A 16806-nucleotide genomic window follows, 5' to 3' on the forward strand; every position below is an offset into this window, starting at 1 on the left:
AAAAATTTTTTTGCGGTCGTATAAAAATAATTGATTGGCACTGATTTTCGAACTCGTCCAAGACATTGCTGATATAAACCTATGATATAAGTTTCATACAAGAGGTTGTCAGAGTGACAGCAAACCGGATTTTCCTGCAGAGGTCGAACCCTGAACAGTTGAGCAAGTATGGACACTACATTTAAGCTTAAAACAGCTCTGAATTTGGATTGTGATTGAATATTTGACACAGCATAGGTTTGTGACACAAAATGAATTTCATCATAAAATGCTTCGCCGACGGCAGCCTGATACGACCGCAGAGGTCGAACTCTGAACAGTTGGGGCAAGTTTGGACACAATATTCAAGCTTGATACTGTCTGAATTTAGATTGTCATCAAATTTTTGACATAATATAGGTTTCTTACACAAAATAAATGTGGTCAAAGATTTTAAAAATTTGAAATGGGACATTTAATTTACCTAGTATGGTCTGATATCCAAAATCTAACAACATGGATAGATTCGGCATATTAAAAACCACCAACAATTTAATTTTAGTTGAAATCAAACAAAGTTTAATTTTGGAACCTTCAAACTTTAATATGGACTAATTTAAAAATGGTGCCCAATATCCAAAATAGTAATACAAGGTTAGAACTCCCCAAAATTAAAGACTTTAAATTAATCCCATTGAAATTGGTTAAAAGATTTGTATTTATTTTCAATTGAAGATTTCTTGCTATTGCGCAATAATGTGCTATTGCGCAATACTGTGCTATTGTGCAATACTGTGCTATTGCACAATACTGTGCAATTGAAGATTTCTTGCTATTGCGCAATACTGTGCAATTGAAGAGTTCTTGCTATTGCGCAATATTGTGCTATTGCGCAATACTGTGCAATTGAAGGTTTTTTGCTGATGCGCAATACTGTGCTGTTGCACAATACTTAGTTAATCTGTTATATATAATAATTTACACACCCTGTTTGGTGTGTATCTCCTGTCATATCAGTATTTGTTGCTTTTATATATAAATCAGAAATAATCAATGGAAAAATGGAAAATCTTTATGGAAAAAAAAACAAAAAAATTACGAAAAATAAATCCCCCTAAAATTATTTTTTTGAAAAAATTAGAAATTTTGAAAAATCTTGAAGAAAAAAAGTATGAACCCCCCTAGAAAAAGTGAACCCCTCCCAAACTTTTTGACCCCCCTTGGAGTAATTACCCCTAAACTCATTCCCAGCCTTCCCTTTGTAGTATGGAACCTTGTAGTACAATTTCAGAGAGATCCATACACTTAAACACAAGTTATTGTCTGGAAACTATAAAAATGCTTGTTTTTTTACCCCTTTTTGCCCCTTATTCCTGAACGTTTGGGGCAATTACCCCCAAACTTAATCCCAGCCTCCCCTTTGTGATATGGAACCTTGTGGTACAATTTCAGAGCGATCCATACACTCACACACAAGTTATTGTCCGGAAACTACAATAAACTGCTTCGCTGAGCGCAGCTGGATACGCCCGCAGAGGTCCAACCCTGAACAGTTGGGGCAAAAATGGACACAATATTCAAGCTTGATACAGGTCTGAATTTGGATTGTGATTAAATATTTGACATATTACAGGTTTCTGAATAAATGTAGTCAAAGAACTTGAAATTGGTTATATGAATTGAATTTATATTCAATTAAAGATTTCTTGCTGTTGTGCAATACACTGTGCTGTTGCGCAAAACTTAGTAAATCTGTTGTCAGACTATAAACAAATAAAGTTCAATTAATTCTCAATATCATATTAGAAATTTATGAAAATCAAAAGGGAGCTTACATGAATAGATATAAACAATTCACCAAAGTTTCATGAGAATTGCTGACAGCATTTTTGAGCTATTGTCCCAAAACTGGAAAATCCCCACTTTTTTAATGAATAAAACCCCACAACTCAGAAATGTAAAATGTAAAATTAATAAAATTCTCAAGGGAGCTTACATCAATAGATATAAACAATTCACCAAAGTTTTATGCAAATTAGTAAAAGCGTTTTTGAGTTAATGTCCGACATGTTGACGACGGACGGACGGACAGACGGACAGACGGACGGACGGACAGACGGACGGACGGACGGACAGACGGACAGACGGACAACGGTATACCATAATACGTCCCGTAAACGGGCGTATAAAAATGCTTCTTTTTGGCCCCTAATTCCTAAACTGTTGGTACCATTACACCCAAAATCAATCCCAACCTTCCTTTTGTGGTATTGAACCTTCTGGTAAAATTTCATAGAGATCCATTTACTTAAACTAAAGTTATTGTCCCGAAACCAAATGTGTCTTCGGACGACACCGACGACGACATGATAGCATTATACGAACGCAAAAAATTATTTGCGGTCGTATAAAAAGCTCTCAAACGTGATTGGAACGTGACTGACATTCACTAATAAGGCAATGACTTGCAAACAAACTGTATATTAGGTTATATATTATATATATGGGTCAGAATTTACTGTCATGGAATTTGTGTTACATATGACAATTTCTCAAAATGTATAGCCAATTAAATTCAGAATGTATAAACAAGAAAATGCAAAAAAACTTGCATGATGATAATATAAATTACCCCAATATAAATCCACATTTTCTGATGTAAATATTGCTTTATATGATAAATAACTATGTGATTTCTGGTTGACATTTGCTTGATTTTTCTCGTGTCCAACTTATTTTATCTCTGTTGAATGTTTTTTTAAAACACTCAAGGATATGTGAATATTAACATAAATTTGAAATGTTACAGAATATTAAAATGAGCTTACTATGGCATTTATGTCATATTAAAAACTTAAAATTTCGTGTTATAAATGTTACATCCAAGTAATGGTTACTAAAACAGTTTAGAGATGTCCCCTGTCAATAAGTGCACTGGTAACTGGAAATAAACCGTTTCAACATCCGGGCGTAATGTCGTGTAATGATGGTTTTTCATAGATATACTTCATAATAAACGACAAAGTCCGTGTTTTGGCAAGGGAAACCCAAACATTTATTCGTACCATAAAATAAAATAGGAGGTACACAATGGCATTATTGGTTTAGATTCTGAGAAAGTTTTATTAAATTATATATGACGGACGTCCGTATAAATAAGGCGGCCAAATCAGGTTTAAGCAATTATAGGGTTATATTTAAACCAACAATTAAGGAAAGACATTATTCGACTAACGAAAACTATATTTTCATATATCCTAGTTGTGCGTTTCAGTGGTCTATGTCGCTGGCTGAAAACGTGTCGATGGACACAGTGCAAGTAGTAGAGCATTTGCATTATTCACGTATATGGATACGTGCACGGATCGACGTATACATATAATAATAATATAATAAATTCTTTATTTAAAGAGGGTAACTCAATTAGAAGTAGTCGGGCAGATTTGTATAGAATAATGATTTAGCCCCGACCTCAATTAAAACTAAATTAAAATTAAATGAATTATAAAAAATCTTCATCGGGACCAACTTGACTTAGTTTGTCCTTTCCTCATATACGTGTTATACGATACATCGATACGGATACGCCAGCAAATACGTGAATAATGCAAATGCTCTATTACTAGGTAGTAGTCCCGTTCATTGACGATGTGGTAGCCAAGTGATGCATTTACTAAAATGAATGCAAATGATCGGCATTAAAAGATAAAATCGGTAGTGGATTACATATTTAATTACAGACACCACGGATAATCTACAGAATTCAAATTTCCAATGGGAACAACCACGGAACTAAGGAAAACGCGCGTGAAATTCTCCGGGGAAATGGGTAGCAACACCCGGGGCTATGGGTTTTTTAACGACGTGCATCAGCTAATTAAAATCCGAGAAATATACTAAGCCGGGGATAAGCCTTTTTAATCTGGGTTCGACCCGAATTAGTTAATCCGGGTTAAATTTAGGTAGTGTGAAAGCCTTAATCCGGGCGAACCAGGATTAAAATGACCCCTCATTTAAGGTGGAGTATATGTGGGACGAACCCGGGTTGATTACCTCGCCTCCTATATATGTGAACGTAAGCTGGAGTTAATGTGAGGTTGTTGCTATGGTGTCATATGACGTTTGTTGATGTCATTCGAAAATACAGCAGTCAGATCATGAGAGAAACACTTGAATCAATTTTTAGCAGCAAAAATTGCAGTCTGAACTGGGAAAAAAAAGAAGAGAAGAATTTAGCTACAAGATTCTATATTGGGGTAGAAAGCAAGATACAAGAGGAGCTTTACTCCTCTATACGGTATATCTGTTAAACGTGGGAATATCAAAATTGAACCTATTTTGAAAATTTTTACTTTTCAACATGTCAAATAGGATTTTATTCTTTAATATGCATGATTGCGATATTAATTCAACTAACATGAGGGTTCCCAATTTGCACCTATCTGGACAGTTTTTCCACCTTCGTTTATTTTTTAGAAACACACACAGGTTTCCTTCCTGTGTTTATTTTGTAGATGTATCCCGGGCTTATTTGCTATAAAGTTTCACTAATTTAATTTTGAATTCATAATGACTCATGGAAAATGGGATAGAACCGGCCCCGGCGCCATAAAACTATTTGAGTATTTTTGTTTTGCTTAGCCTGAGAATTTTCTCATTTTTTTATTCTCAGCAAAAAACACCGCCATAAAAAAATTCTCAGATATTTTTTTACTCAAAGTTAAGAATATTCTTAAATATTTGAGTATAGCCAAAACCATACTTAAGTATAAAAAAAAAATTCTTACATGTTGCTATATTGAGGGTATTTTGATATAAATAAAATGCTTCGCTGGGGCGCAGCTTGATACGACCGCAGAGGTCGAACCCTGAACAGTTGGGGCAAGTATGGACACAACATTCAAGCTTGATACAGCTCTGAATTTGGATTGTTATTAAATATTTGACACAGCATAGGTTTCTGACACAGAAAGAATGTGGTCTAAGAACTTGAATTTTTTTAATTTACCTATTATGGTCCAATGTCCAAAATCAAAATACATGGTTAGATTCAGCATATCAAAGAACCCCATATATTCAATTTTTGCTAAAATCAAACAAAGTTTAATTTTGGACCCCAACTTGGACAAACTTGAAAACTGGGCCCATAATCAAAAATCTAAACACATGTTTAGATTCAGCATATCAAAGAACCCCAAGAATTCAATTTTTGCTAAAATCAAACTAAGTTTAATTTTGGACCCTTTGGACCTTAATGTAGACCAATTTAAAAAACGGGACTTAAAATTAAAAATCTAAATACACGGTTAGATTTGGAATATCAAAGAACCCCAATAATTCAATTTTTGATGAAATCAAACAAAGTTTAATTTTGGACCCTTTTGACCTCAATATGAACCAATTTGATAGCGGGGCCCACAAATAAAAAATTTAAATTCATGGTTAGATTCAGCATATCAAAGAACCCCATATATTCAATTTTTGTTGAAATCAAAAAAAGTATAATTTTGGACCCCAACTTGGACCAACTTGAAAACTGGGCCCATAATCAAAAATCTAAACACATGTTTAGATTCAGCATATCAAAGAACCCCAAGAATTCAATTTTTGTTAAAATCAAACTAAGTTTAATTTTGGACCCTTTGGACCTCAATGAAGACCAATTTAAAAAACGGGACCCAAATTAAAAATCTAAAAACACGGTTAGATTTGGCATATCAAAGAACCCCAATAATTCAATTTTCGATGAAATCAAACAAAGTTTAATTTTGGACCCTTTTGACCTCAATATGAACCAATTTGATAGCGGGGCCTACAAATAAAAAATCTAAATACATGGTTAGATTCAGCATATCAAAGAACCTCATATATTCAATTTTTGTTGAAATCAAACAAAGTTTAATTTTGGACCCCAATTTGGACCAACTTGAAAACTGGGCCCATAATCAAAAATCTAAATACATGTTTAGATTCAGCATATCAAAGAACCCCATATATTCAATTTTTGTTGAAATCAAACAAAGTTTAAATACTGGACCCTATCTTGGACCAACTTGAAAACTGGGCCCATAATCAAAAATCTAAACACATGTTTAGATTCAGCAAATCAAAGAACCCCAAGAATTCAATTTTTGTTAAAATCAAACTAAGTTTAATTTGGACCCTTTGGACCTCAATGTAGACCAATTTAAAAAACAGGACCCAAAATTAAAAACCTAAATACACGGTTAGATTTGGAATATCAAAGAACCCCAATAATTCAATTTTAGATGAAATCAAACAAAGTTTAATTTTGGACCCTTTTGACCTCAATATGAACCAATTAGATAACGGGGTCCACAAATAAAAAATCTAAATACATGGTTAGATTCAGCATATCAAAGAACCCCATATATTCAATTTTTGTTGAAATCAAACAAACTTTAATTTTGGACCCCAATTTGGCCCAACTTGAAAACTGGGCCAAAAATCAAAAATCTAAATACATGTTTAGATTCAACATATCAAAGAACCTCATATATTCAATTTTTGCTAAAATCAAACAAAGTTTAATTTTGGACCCTTTGGACATTAATGTAGACCAATTTGAAAACTGGACCCAAAATTAAAATCTAAATACACTGTTAGATTCGGCATAACAAATAAATAAATGTGATCAAAGATTTTACAAATCTAATGCGCCATACTGTGCAATTAAAGATTACTTCTTGAAATTTTTCAATATTTGAAATTTGAAAAAAAAATAATATTTGAAGAATAATTCTTTTTAATTTCTGAAATCTGAAATGAGAAAAAATTGGCCCCCCACAATTTCTTTTTATCCCCCCCCCCTTTTTCCCCCCAAAAAATTCTTTCCCTCAAGATATGGTCATAATCTCAATTCAAATTTCCAATGGAGTTGGCAACCATAATTACCCATTTAAATTTACCATAGTGCTAACTTAATCTATTTTATAATAGAATTAATAAAAATATAGTGTCAAATCTTTCATATGGATTTTTTTGTAAAAAAAAAAGATGAAAACATTTGCAGATATTTTTACTGGTCTTCCTTTATAAATATGCATTTCTTTAAACATAATTTAAAAGCAGTGTAAGGGAAGTAACCAAAACGTTGTATTTGGATTACCTCCCTTACACTGTTTTAGATTATCTTTATTGTTCATTAACCATTACTTTATACATAATTTAAAAGCAGTGTAAGGGAGATAATTTCAATGATGTATTTGATTTATCTCCCTTACACTGCTTTAAATTATGTTTTGTACTAAAGTATTTGTCCATTAACCAGGACAACCTTGTTTTTCCCCCTTTTTTGCCCCTAATTCCTAAACGGTTTGAGCCATAACCCCCCAAAGCAAATCCTAACCATCCCTTTGTGGTATGGAAACTTGTAGTATAATTTCAGAGAGATCCATACACCGTTCCACAGTTATTGTCTGGAAACTAGAAAATGCTCATTTTTGGCCCCTTTTTGGCCCCTAATTCCTTAACTGTTGGTACCATAACCCCCAAAATCAATCCCAACCTTCCTTTTGTGGTATTTAACCTTATGGTCAAATTTCAAAAAGATCCATTCACTTAAACTAAAGTTAGAGTGCGAAAACCAATATGTATTCGGACGACGACGCCGGACGACGACGCCGGACGACGACGACGACGACGACGACGACGCCAACGTCATACCAATATACGACCACAAAATTTTTTTGCGGTCGTATAAAAATTACACTGTTAATATGGTTTTTGTTCAAATTTTGTTAAAATTTGCATTGAAGAACGTCACTAATCTGCACAAATAAAAATGTATCCGAAAAAAAAACATACACATCTTTACTCAGTCCAACATTTTTTGTTTGGTTAACGTTGTCTTTTTCATATATTTTTTAAGGATAAATACTCAATATCAATTTTGTCAATAACAGTAAAAATTGAGGTTTCAGGCTTATTCCAGGGTTCATAATTTGTTGATTTATTTAAAATAATCAATCATACTATTGTTAGAACAATAAAAAAGTACATACGGTGCTGTGATACTATGAATTTTAGAAAAGATTGAAAGACTTTTTAAATCTAGTGTGAAATAGCTTCACTGCTCCTTTGTTGTTGTATGAAATCACCCACATTTTAGTGGGCATCGGATATTTGAGCGAAAATAATGATGTGATGGGATGCAAGAATCTAAAAATAATTGGAAGCCAACATCCAAATGCTGAGGTATTCAATATAGAATTGAAAGAATTACATCAGCATCTATCAAAGGTGAAAATGCCATTTTAATATTTTTCTTCATTTTCTCTAAAATATGCTATAAACAGAAATGATAATGTTTTTTAAAACAAAACAATCTAACAACTACAAAAGTTATTTAATATAATCATGAGAGCATCCAATATCTTTTATAACCAATAAAATCCATATGCAGCATCTGCTATTCATAGAAATAAATGAATAAGTATGATTTTTGTAAAATGAGCATAAGTATGTTGATACTATCAAAAAATGCAATACAGTAGAAATATTCCAAATATGGCCGTAACATTTTCTTTGAACATTGAAAAATTTAGTAGCATACAATATAATTTGACCTTTAGAAATCAAAATATGTCTTATAATTCTGTGATAGCATATGAGAATTAAAAATTTGTTGGTTGTAGCATATTAATCTTACCAAATTTTAAAAAGGAGATCACAAAAAAGCGACCAATTAAACAGCTTCTCATTGTAGATACTCCTACTCTGGTAGTATTATGCATTATATATCCCGCTTGAGTATCAGGGGATCTTAATTTGAAATTACCCAAGATAGACGAGGTGATTTACAGAATAGAAAACCCCCCCCCCCCCCAAAAAAAAAATAAAGAAAAAAATGTGCAAAAAAAAATTAAAGAAAAAAGACTGAATAATTGGGTGCTAAAATGTATAATTTTTTTATATAAAAATTAAGAATAAGGTAAAACGAATGAAATATTGAACTGGTCGTAATCGGAATTGGTCAATTGATGTACGTAAGCGATGCAATTTCTGTACATTCGTAAGCATCAGTATTTGCTCCAAAATCACGATCTTGCATGAGGAGCTAACAAATCTTGACGTATCATTTCGTCCCCTATTGCAGTCAAAGTCAACCTTGCATCCTTCTCATGTATTGTGTCAGAAATGATTACACATTACAACACTGATAAAACAGTTCGTGACAGAGGTCAGACCAAGATGACCATTGACAACAAATAGCTCTGCAATAGTGGAAAACAAATTGAAAACAACAAATCAGAAATATGACCAAAAGCCTTAAGGACTTTAAAATAATACTAGCCAATTAAATGAGTCGAAGGTCAACTTTGCCCGATGGAGTTGAAATCTCAGTTTCTTTATATTTTCAAAATTTATAAATGAACAATTAACGGGAATTAGATAGAATTGCAGAATCAAAAAGTCTCTTTCGCCAGCATGCTTACTACGTCTTCGGTTTCAGATTTGTAAGATCCATAATTCATTGCAATTTAAAAACTTCAATTGTTTGGTAAGGGCTATTTGACTGATACTCGAGGACGGATAACTTTGTCTTTGAATTTTTGGGGGGTATAGCATTTTTTGTTCATTACCAATAAATGTTAAATATATTTTAATATTCTCCCAAATAGTTGATAAATAGGCAATATTTTATATTTTGTTGGACAGTTGGTCCATCAAGGATACAATATAGTTCAGGAGGTCGATTTTTTTTCCATTAGTTTTCAGATCTCTCTTAAAAAAACTACTTTTTACAAATTACTACAGCTACCTTAATTAGATTGCAGTACTGGTACCTCATGTCTACAAACCAAATACATGTAATGCCACCCTATCTACTGATTATTATCACATACGAAAAATAGACTTACTGATGTTTTATTTTAAGTTCTTCACACTTTTAGAACAATTTGACAATATTCTATTCTTTTTCCCTTTTTTTTTAGAAATGGATGCTTGACACAAGTTATGACATATTTTAATTACTCATTTTAAAAGTCGGCTTTTTTTTGTATACGTCGCAAGCAATTTTCCGTGAATTTTACTCTCACTGGAGACTTCAGTCGCTGTTGATTTAATGTGACCGTTTTGTGTATTTAATAGTGTATTGGGCTATGTTGAAAGACCTGCATAATGGCAAATGATGAAAATACGAACAGCTTAGTCTCTGAGAAAACCTATAAGATTTCCGCCTTTTTTTTTGGTTGCAAATTAGGTGCAATTTGGGTACTGTGACGATATTCGCGACAATTGTTGAGACAGATTTCCTCCGAAGTGGTCAGGAGTGCGGAAGAGAATTTCCGACTTTGAAATAAGGCAACTGTGATGCAAAGAATGTAAAAAAGGTACAGTGTATAGATGCTGGTTACAATTTTGGCACATAAATTTCTATTTTTGTTGAGAGGGAAAATCCCATTGTTGGATAATTTTTTATTAAGTGTGAACTGGGGTAATTTATTCGTATTAACTATCCCGGGTTCGACCTGGAGCAAATCTAATAGTGCTAACACGGTATACCATTGGTGGTGTCTGTCGTGTATGTCGAGCTTATTTTTTATAAAGTTTCACAAATTTATTTTTGAATTTATACTGAATAATGGATAAATGGGTACGAACCGAACCTACTCCCAAACGACCCACGATTCTGTATTGACTTGCACACGCTTAAAGTTTACACATACGAAAAATCGACTTTATAATACTGATTTTTTATTTTAATATCTTCTCACTTTTAATTTGACAATATTCCATGTTTTTTGTCCTTTTTTGGCAAGAAATGAATGTGACATATATTAATTATTTATTTCAAAAGTTGACTTGAAGTTTCTTTAAGTGTATTCAGCTATGTTGAAAGACGTGCATATTGACATGTTATGAAAATACGAATTGTTTAGTCTGTAAGAAAACCTATAAAAGTTCCGTCGTTTTTTTTTCATTATTTAAATGGGTGCAACTTGGGTACTCGATGCAATTTGGGTACTGTGACGTTATTCGCAAATACGATAAGGAAGATGGTTGGTCCGGATTTCCTCCGAAGCGGTCAGGAGTGTGGAAAAGAATTTCCGACTTTGAAATAATGCAACTGTGATGCAAAGAATGTAAACAGCGGACAGACGCGGGTTACATTTTATGCGGACACGTCTATTTTTGTTGAGAGGAAAAATCCATAAGTGGGTTAACTTATATTAATTGTGATTGATTGATTGGTGTTTGCTTTACGCCGCCTTAGCGCAGAAAAGGATATGTCGCGGCGAGCATATATATTAATTGTGAACTGGGGTAATTAATTCGGGTTAACTATCCCGGGTTCGACCCGGAGCAGATTTCATAGACGGAATCACACATATACAATAATACGACCGTATTGATAGGCAGTTGTATATATAAACCCATTCTAATATGACGTTCTTCAAACGCTTTGAGTACACACCCGTGGTTAAATATTAGTATATCGTTTTGGCTGTTCCGATCATACTCCCATGTCGTATGCTTTTTTATGAATGATCTACCCGACGTCATTGAACGATGACGTAAGAATATAAGCATTTTACGGGAAAATGCACGATTGTGAAACTGAAAGTCATCAAAACAAGGAAACATAAACAAACGATGATAAAATGTGTTATAAGCCATTTTTTTTTTACATGTAAGTAAGATTATCATTTAAATTCATCCAAACCTATCTAAATACGTCATTGTAAATAGTTAAAGCATGTCACTAGTTCAGTTTGCTCCGTTCTTTTACGTCAATATAATAGTGTGTTTATTTACGGGAACGGCAAATATTTGCCTTCACCTAGAGCGCTTCGATCCAAAAGAATTGCCGTATGTGTCCTATTAGAATAGAAATAATTCATGTGGACTTGAATGTATACTGATTTTACCACGGGTTTGCCCTTTATGCCGATATTTTACCCCTCGCTATCGCTCGTGGTAAAATATTTAGCATAAAGGGCCAACCCGTGGTAAAATCAGTATAAATTCAAGCCCCCATGGATTATTTCTTAAACATATGGTTACACCACTGTCCCAGGTTAGGGGGAGGGTTGAGTGATTAAAAAAAATAGAAAAGAAAATACTAACCGTCTACTGTTACCGTTTCCACGCAGAAGTCCTCACTCACTTCAAAAAAATATGCTTCATCATCCAAGACTCTCATAGTTGTAGATGCCCTTTCTTGCAAGATAAAATTATTTAGATCTATGTCAGTTCCAAGAAAAGCGTCTAAGATATCACCTTTTGTTTGTCGAACCATTGCTACAAAGTAACTATACTCATTCTCATATTCATTAAAATTAATTTATACTTGTATGATGTTTCATCCGGTTATTTATGTATTTTCAAGAACTCTTCGAACTTATCGAAAAATAATGTGCATGCAGCATATATATTTCAAGAGATCCAATCAATTAAAAATTGATCTATAAAAGTTTAAAAAGTGTCATCTGGGACTAACTATCTATTGGTCTCAGGTGTCATATAAAAACGGAATTGTTTTTACTTTTAAGCGGTATCTCGATGATCCGTCCCAGAAATTTTGTTTTGACAAATTTGTTGGTGTTTTTTTGTTGTAAACATACCCGTTATAATAATATTAAAATTAAAGGTGGTCCCTTGCTTTGTTGTAAAAGAAATTGCATGGCTTACTGACAAGTTCGCAAGGCCGCAAATTAGTACATATGAAATAGAAGGCATTTAAATAACAGGCAGGGGTCACGTGCGGCCGCCTCACAGAAGTTGAGCAGTTTATCATGCTTTCTTCTGATTTTTTGGCATTTCCCCCCAGATATTTTGACTTGGTTTCAGAGAAAGATTTTTAAACCTCAAAATTAAAGATGCATTCAATATAACTGATGATTTTAATATTTGCCTTTTCAAGTTTGGTATAGTTTTGACATACAATCACTGTCATTTTTTTAAAAATTAGGACAAAATAGCTAGGAATGCTTGAAATTGTAAAATTTAACATACAAAGCAATAAGGCAATGACTCAGTTTGATTGATTGATTGATTTGTGTTTAAAGCCATGTTCAGCACTATTGTGCTATTTCGTGGCGGTCATTTTTCATTGGTGGAGGAAGCCGGAGTGCCCGGAGAGAACCACCGATCTTCGGTTGGAAAACTGACAATCCTAGTAAATTAAGATTGGAGTCAAGCGAAACCTGCCACTTGCGGTATTCGAACTCACAACCTCAGTGTTGACAGAATAGTGATATAGTAGTTTGACACCTCGGACACCGAGGCCCCGACTCAGTTTGAAAGCAGATGGCTTCATCAAAACGGCAAATTTTGAAAGAGAATCATTAATGTCACGTTGTCGATTACACAATTGTAAGTTTTAAGGTACCATGAATAGCAACTTTTACTACTAGTATTTTGTTTTGAAAAAACAGGAAATTTAACTAAACCATAAATCGCATAACTTGGAACGTTACAAAATATATGACAAATAGGCCAGCTTCAATAAACAGTGAAGCTGTAACGAGCGCATGTTTGAGACTTTATACTTTCTGTTCTACATAAAGAGTGTGACTACAAGGATAGGGACATATCCATTGTCGTCTGTTGCAGATATTCCGTAACGGTCAAACGCAAATCCTGATGTAATCTGTTAAACTTTTAAAGAATTCGTTCAATAGCTTCCTCGTAAGCAGCTTTCGTCTATCTCAAGATAATTCGGATATTAAAGTAAAAAATGCAAGCCCCTAGCTGATATAGTGTTCCAACTGAGAGAGAAATATCGATATTCCACATGCAGGTGCTGCTACACAGAAAAGGGAAGTTCACAATAGGATAATTGGTGAATTACTTGAAATCATCTTCAAACTGCACCGAATTTACGATTGTGTTATTTTAAAATTAATAGCAAGAACACGATTAAGAGATCTAGTAGACAAGTTGTCTTAAAAATATAAAAATAGCTGTAATTAACACAGAAGAGGGGATTCATGCCCAAATATAATTTGACATAGACTGATCTTCTTCTTTACCTATCTACAAAGGTTATCTACCAACTTTATATTCAAAGTTGATCGTTAATACATCGCAAATAACAATCTCTCCTTTAGTGTGTATGTGTGTATGTTCGTGTTTACTTTTTCTCTTGCTTTAAATGGTACATGTCATATAAATGAATAGAGAGAATTAGGTAAAAATAATCCAAACCTTTTACTGAATCCACATAGTCCACAGATTGGATTTAACGTCTGTTGTGAAATACCAATGATATGTAGTGAACAGCCAATCCATAGAATTCTGTCAACATACTGTATACCGGTCTTATTTATAACCTGAGCAAAAGATCTATATTTATCTGAATTTCATTATCACATGACTGTGTTATAATGACGTCAAAAGTAGGTTAAATTCATTCATGTCGAAAAATCCATTTTGATTTTTGTTGTACTAGTCGATTTTGATTAAACAGTAATTAAGTTTATGAGCGTTCTTTGGGTGCTTCCAAAGCCGGGCGTTCTTTGGGTGCTTCCAAAGCCGAAAGTTATTTGACTCGTTAATAAAAACAAAACAAAACAATTAAACAAAAAAGAACGATTCACATCTCATTATAAAATAAAAATAGATATGCTAGTTCCACGTGGCTAATATTGATACCCTGTTTTAATATGAGTCATACAGATCGATTACTCATCTACCTAGTTTTATACCTCATCGATTACGAAAGAGTCGGGAGAGAGGGGGCTGTAAACTTTAAAATATATACGTTTGCCATATTGGAACGCTTTTCTCTTCATTTCGATATTAATAAATAAATAAATAAATAAATATTGTATTGGTACAAACTCAATTACAATAATTGGCAAAGGCCCATACAACAAGTATACAAGTGGTTATGATGCAGCAATTAAACAATACTACATTGTATATTAATATAGGCATAGGATGGCAAAATCTTGAGTAATGGACAGTTACTATAGTCTATCCGTTACTTAAACTGACATATTTAGAATTAAAACGATTTATCATCAGTTCGAGTGGCACAGTTTGGCAATAATTTCGGACTGCCACTGAAAATATGATGATATGTTGTAATTGGAGAGTGATATAAATCGTCGTGTGAATCTTGGTGATAAAAATTAAAATTTTAAATTTAAAAGCACATTGTCATAAATACTTGACTGAGACATAAAAGTCATACAGGAATCGAATTAACGTGCATGAAGAGTAACTCTTTGTTCGGTTGTTTTTTTTTAATAGACAAGCAACTTGGGTAGCAATACACAGTTAGGAGTTTAGTTTCGCATTTTAGCCATGGTGAATTTTTGAAATACGAAAGTTTTTGTGCAATAAAATTGATTTTTATATAGCTGAAGATATAATATAGCCTTCAAAGTGGGTTTATATGAACATCAAGATTGTTTTTTGCATGTTTATAAGCCATTTTCTGTTTGACAGTCCGTATTTTTACATCCGTATACCGCCCATAGGTCCTGAAATTATTGTAGTGTTTTTAATAATATTTGACCCTAGAACTTTTCAATTCAATTTTATGGAAAAATGAAGTGAAATGCATATGATTTTTTTTGGGGACCTCCTGATAGATAAATTTCAATGGTTTCAGAAAAGGTATCACTCTAATGGATTGAAATTCTTCTTTGGACCAAATTTTGGGGACATTTGTGTCATTTTCACCCCTATTTTGCGATATTGGTATCAAATAAGTGCAGATTGTTGCCATGGTTACACCAAAAAAAGATTATATTTCACCATTTTAACTATTGGAAATCAAATCTATGGAAGATGCTGTTTCCATACATATGTGCACTTACTTTTATAAATTTTGACTTGGATGGAGAGTTGTCTCATTGGCACTCATACCACATCTTCTTATATCTACTTACAGAACACAAACATTAAGCCTTATTTGTTTGAAAGCAAGGGAAAGAGGGTTGTTAAAAATTATGAGTGTCAATTTTCAGTTTTTTTCCTAACTGAGTATTGCTACCTCAGATAAATAAAGCATCCCCTTTTCTGGAAACAATGTTGTTGTAGAAAAGTATCCCTCAGTATATTTCTATTGGAGACAGACCATGGATTGTTTAACTGTGTAATATCCCAAATTCTGGACTGCTGGATTTGCTAAGAATTGTTCATAGGTTGAGTTCAAACCATGCAAACAATTGAATTTAAGTATACTGCTACTTAGAGAATTTTGATAACAATTACTTTACAGCGGCAAAACGTGAAAAATAGTGGAGATACAACAATATAAAAATATTTTTCTCTGAACTGACTAGATGAATAAGTCAGTGGGAGTGTGGAGATAGAACAGTGTAGTTCTGACATAAACTTGTAGGGTGTAAAAATCTCGTATTATGTTTGTATAGGGAGATAGACCATTGCACTTGGATATCAAATATATATAGCTATCTCCATTTTTTATTAAAAGTGGACATATAACATTATTCATACGACGAAATAGAAATACTGCCCTACAACATGCCTCCTATATACATGTAGATGTTCCCCAATGAGCTGTCGAATTGGGTTCTTTAACGAACAGATACGCGAGGTAGCACACCCCAACACGCCAAGCATGTTATATTGCCGCCATTCCCTTCATGCTAGTTTTTCTCCCGAAATCTGCATGATCTCATTTTTCCCTCGGGGAGATTTTGGATCATTGCCATTCTTCCCCCGCGTAAAGTTGACCATACGTATACATATAACCACTTTCCCCCATGCCCATGTTTCCTCCACAATATGGATTCACTATATATTATTAGTTATATGGTGTGTTAGTGACCTAATACGATATATATGGGGTCAGTAAATTCCATATGGGGTGAGAGCGAA

At 33.5% G+C, this 16806-nt stretch overlaps 1 protein-coding gene across 1 annotated transcript in view; it reads right to left on the reverse strand.

The window, feature by feature from the left end:
- The window catches only part of LOC127698987 (cyclic AMP-dependent transcription factor ATF-3-like), a 35790-nt gene extending 21474 nt beyond the window's left edge, over positions 1-14316 (reverse strand). Inside the window, exons 1-2 of the mRNA XM_052202779.1 lie at positions 14158-14316; positions 12076-12249 (exon numbers count right to left, since the gene is read on the reverse strand). Of these exons, the coding sequence (XP_052058739.1) occupies positions 12076-12247 (172 nt within the window). The 5' untranslated portion in view covers positions 12248-12249; positions 14158-14316. The remainder of the gene's footprint in view (positions 1-12075; positions 12250-14157) is intronic.
- Between the last annotated feature and the right edge of the window lie 2490 nt (positions 14317-16806).

This window comes from Mytilus californianus, unplaced genomic scaffold (genome assembly GCF_021869535.1).
Source record: "Mytilus californianus isolate M0D057914Y unplaced genomic scaffold, xbMytCali1.0.p SCAF_4, whole genome shotgun sequence".
Taxonomy (NCBI): domain Eukaryota; kingdom Metazoa; phylum Mollusca; class Bivalvia; order Mytilida; family Mytilidae; genus Mytilus; species Mytilus californianus.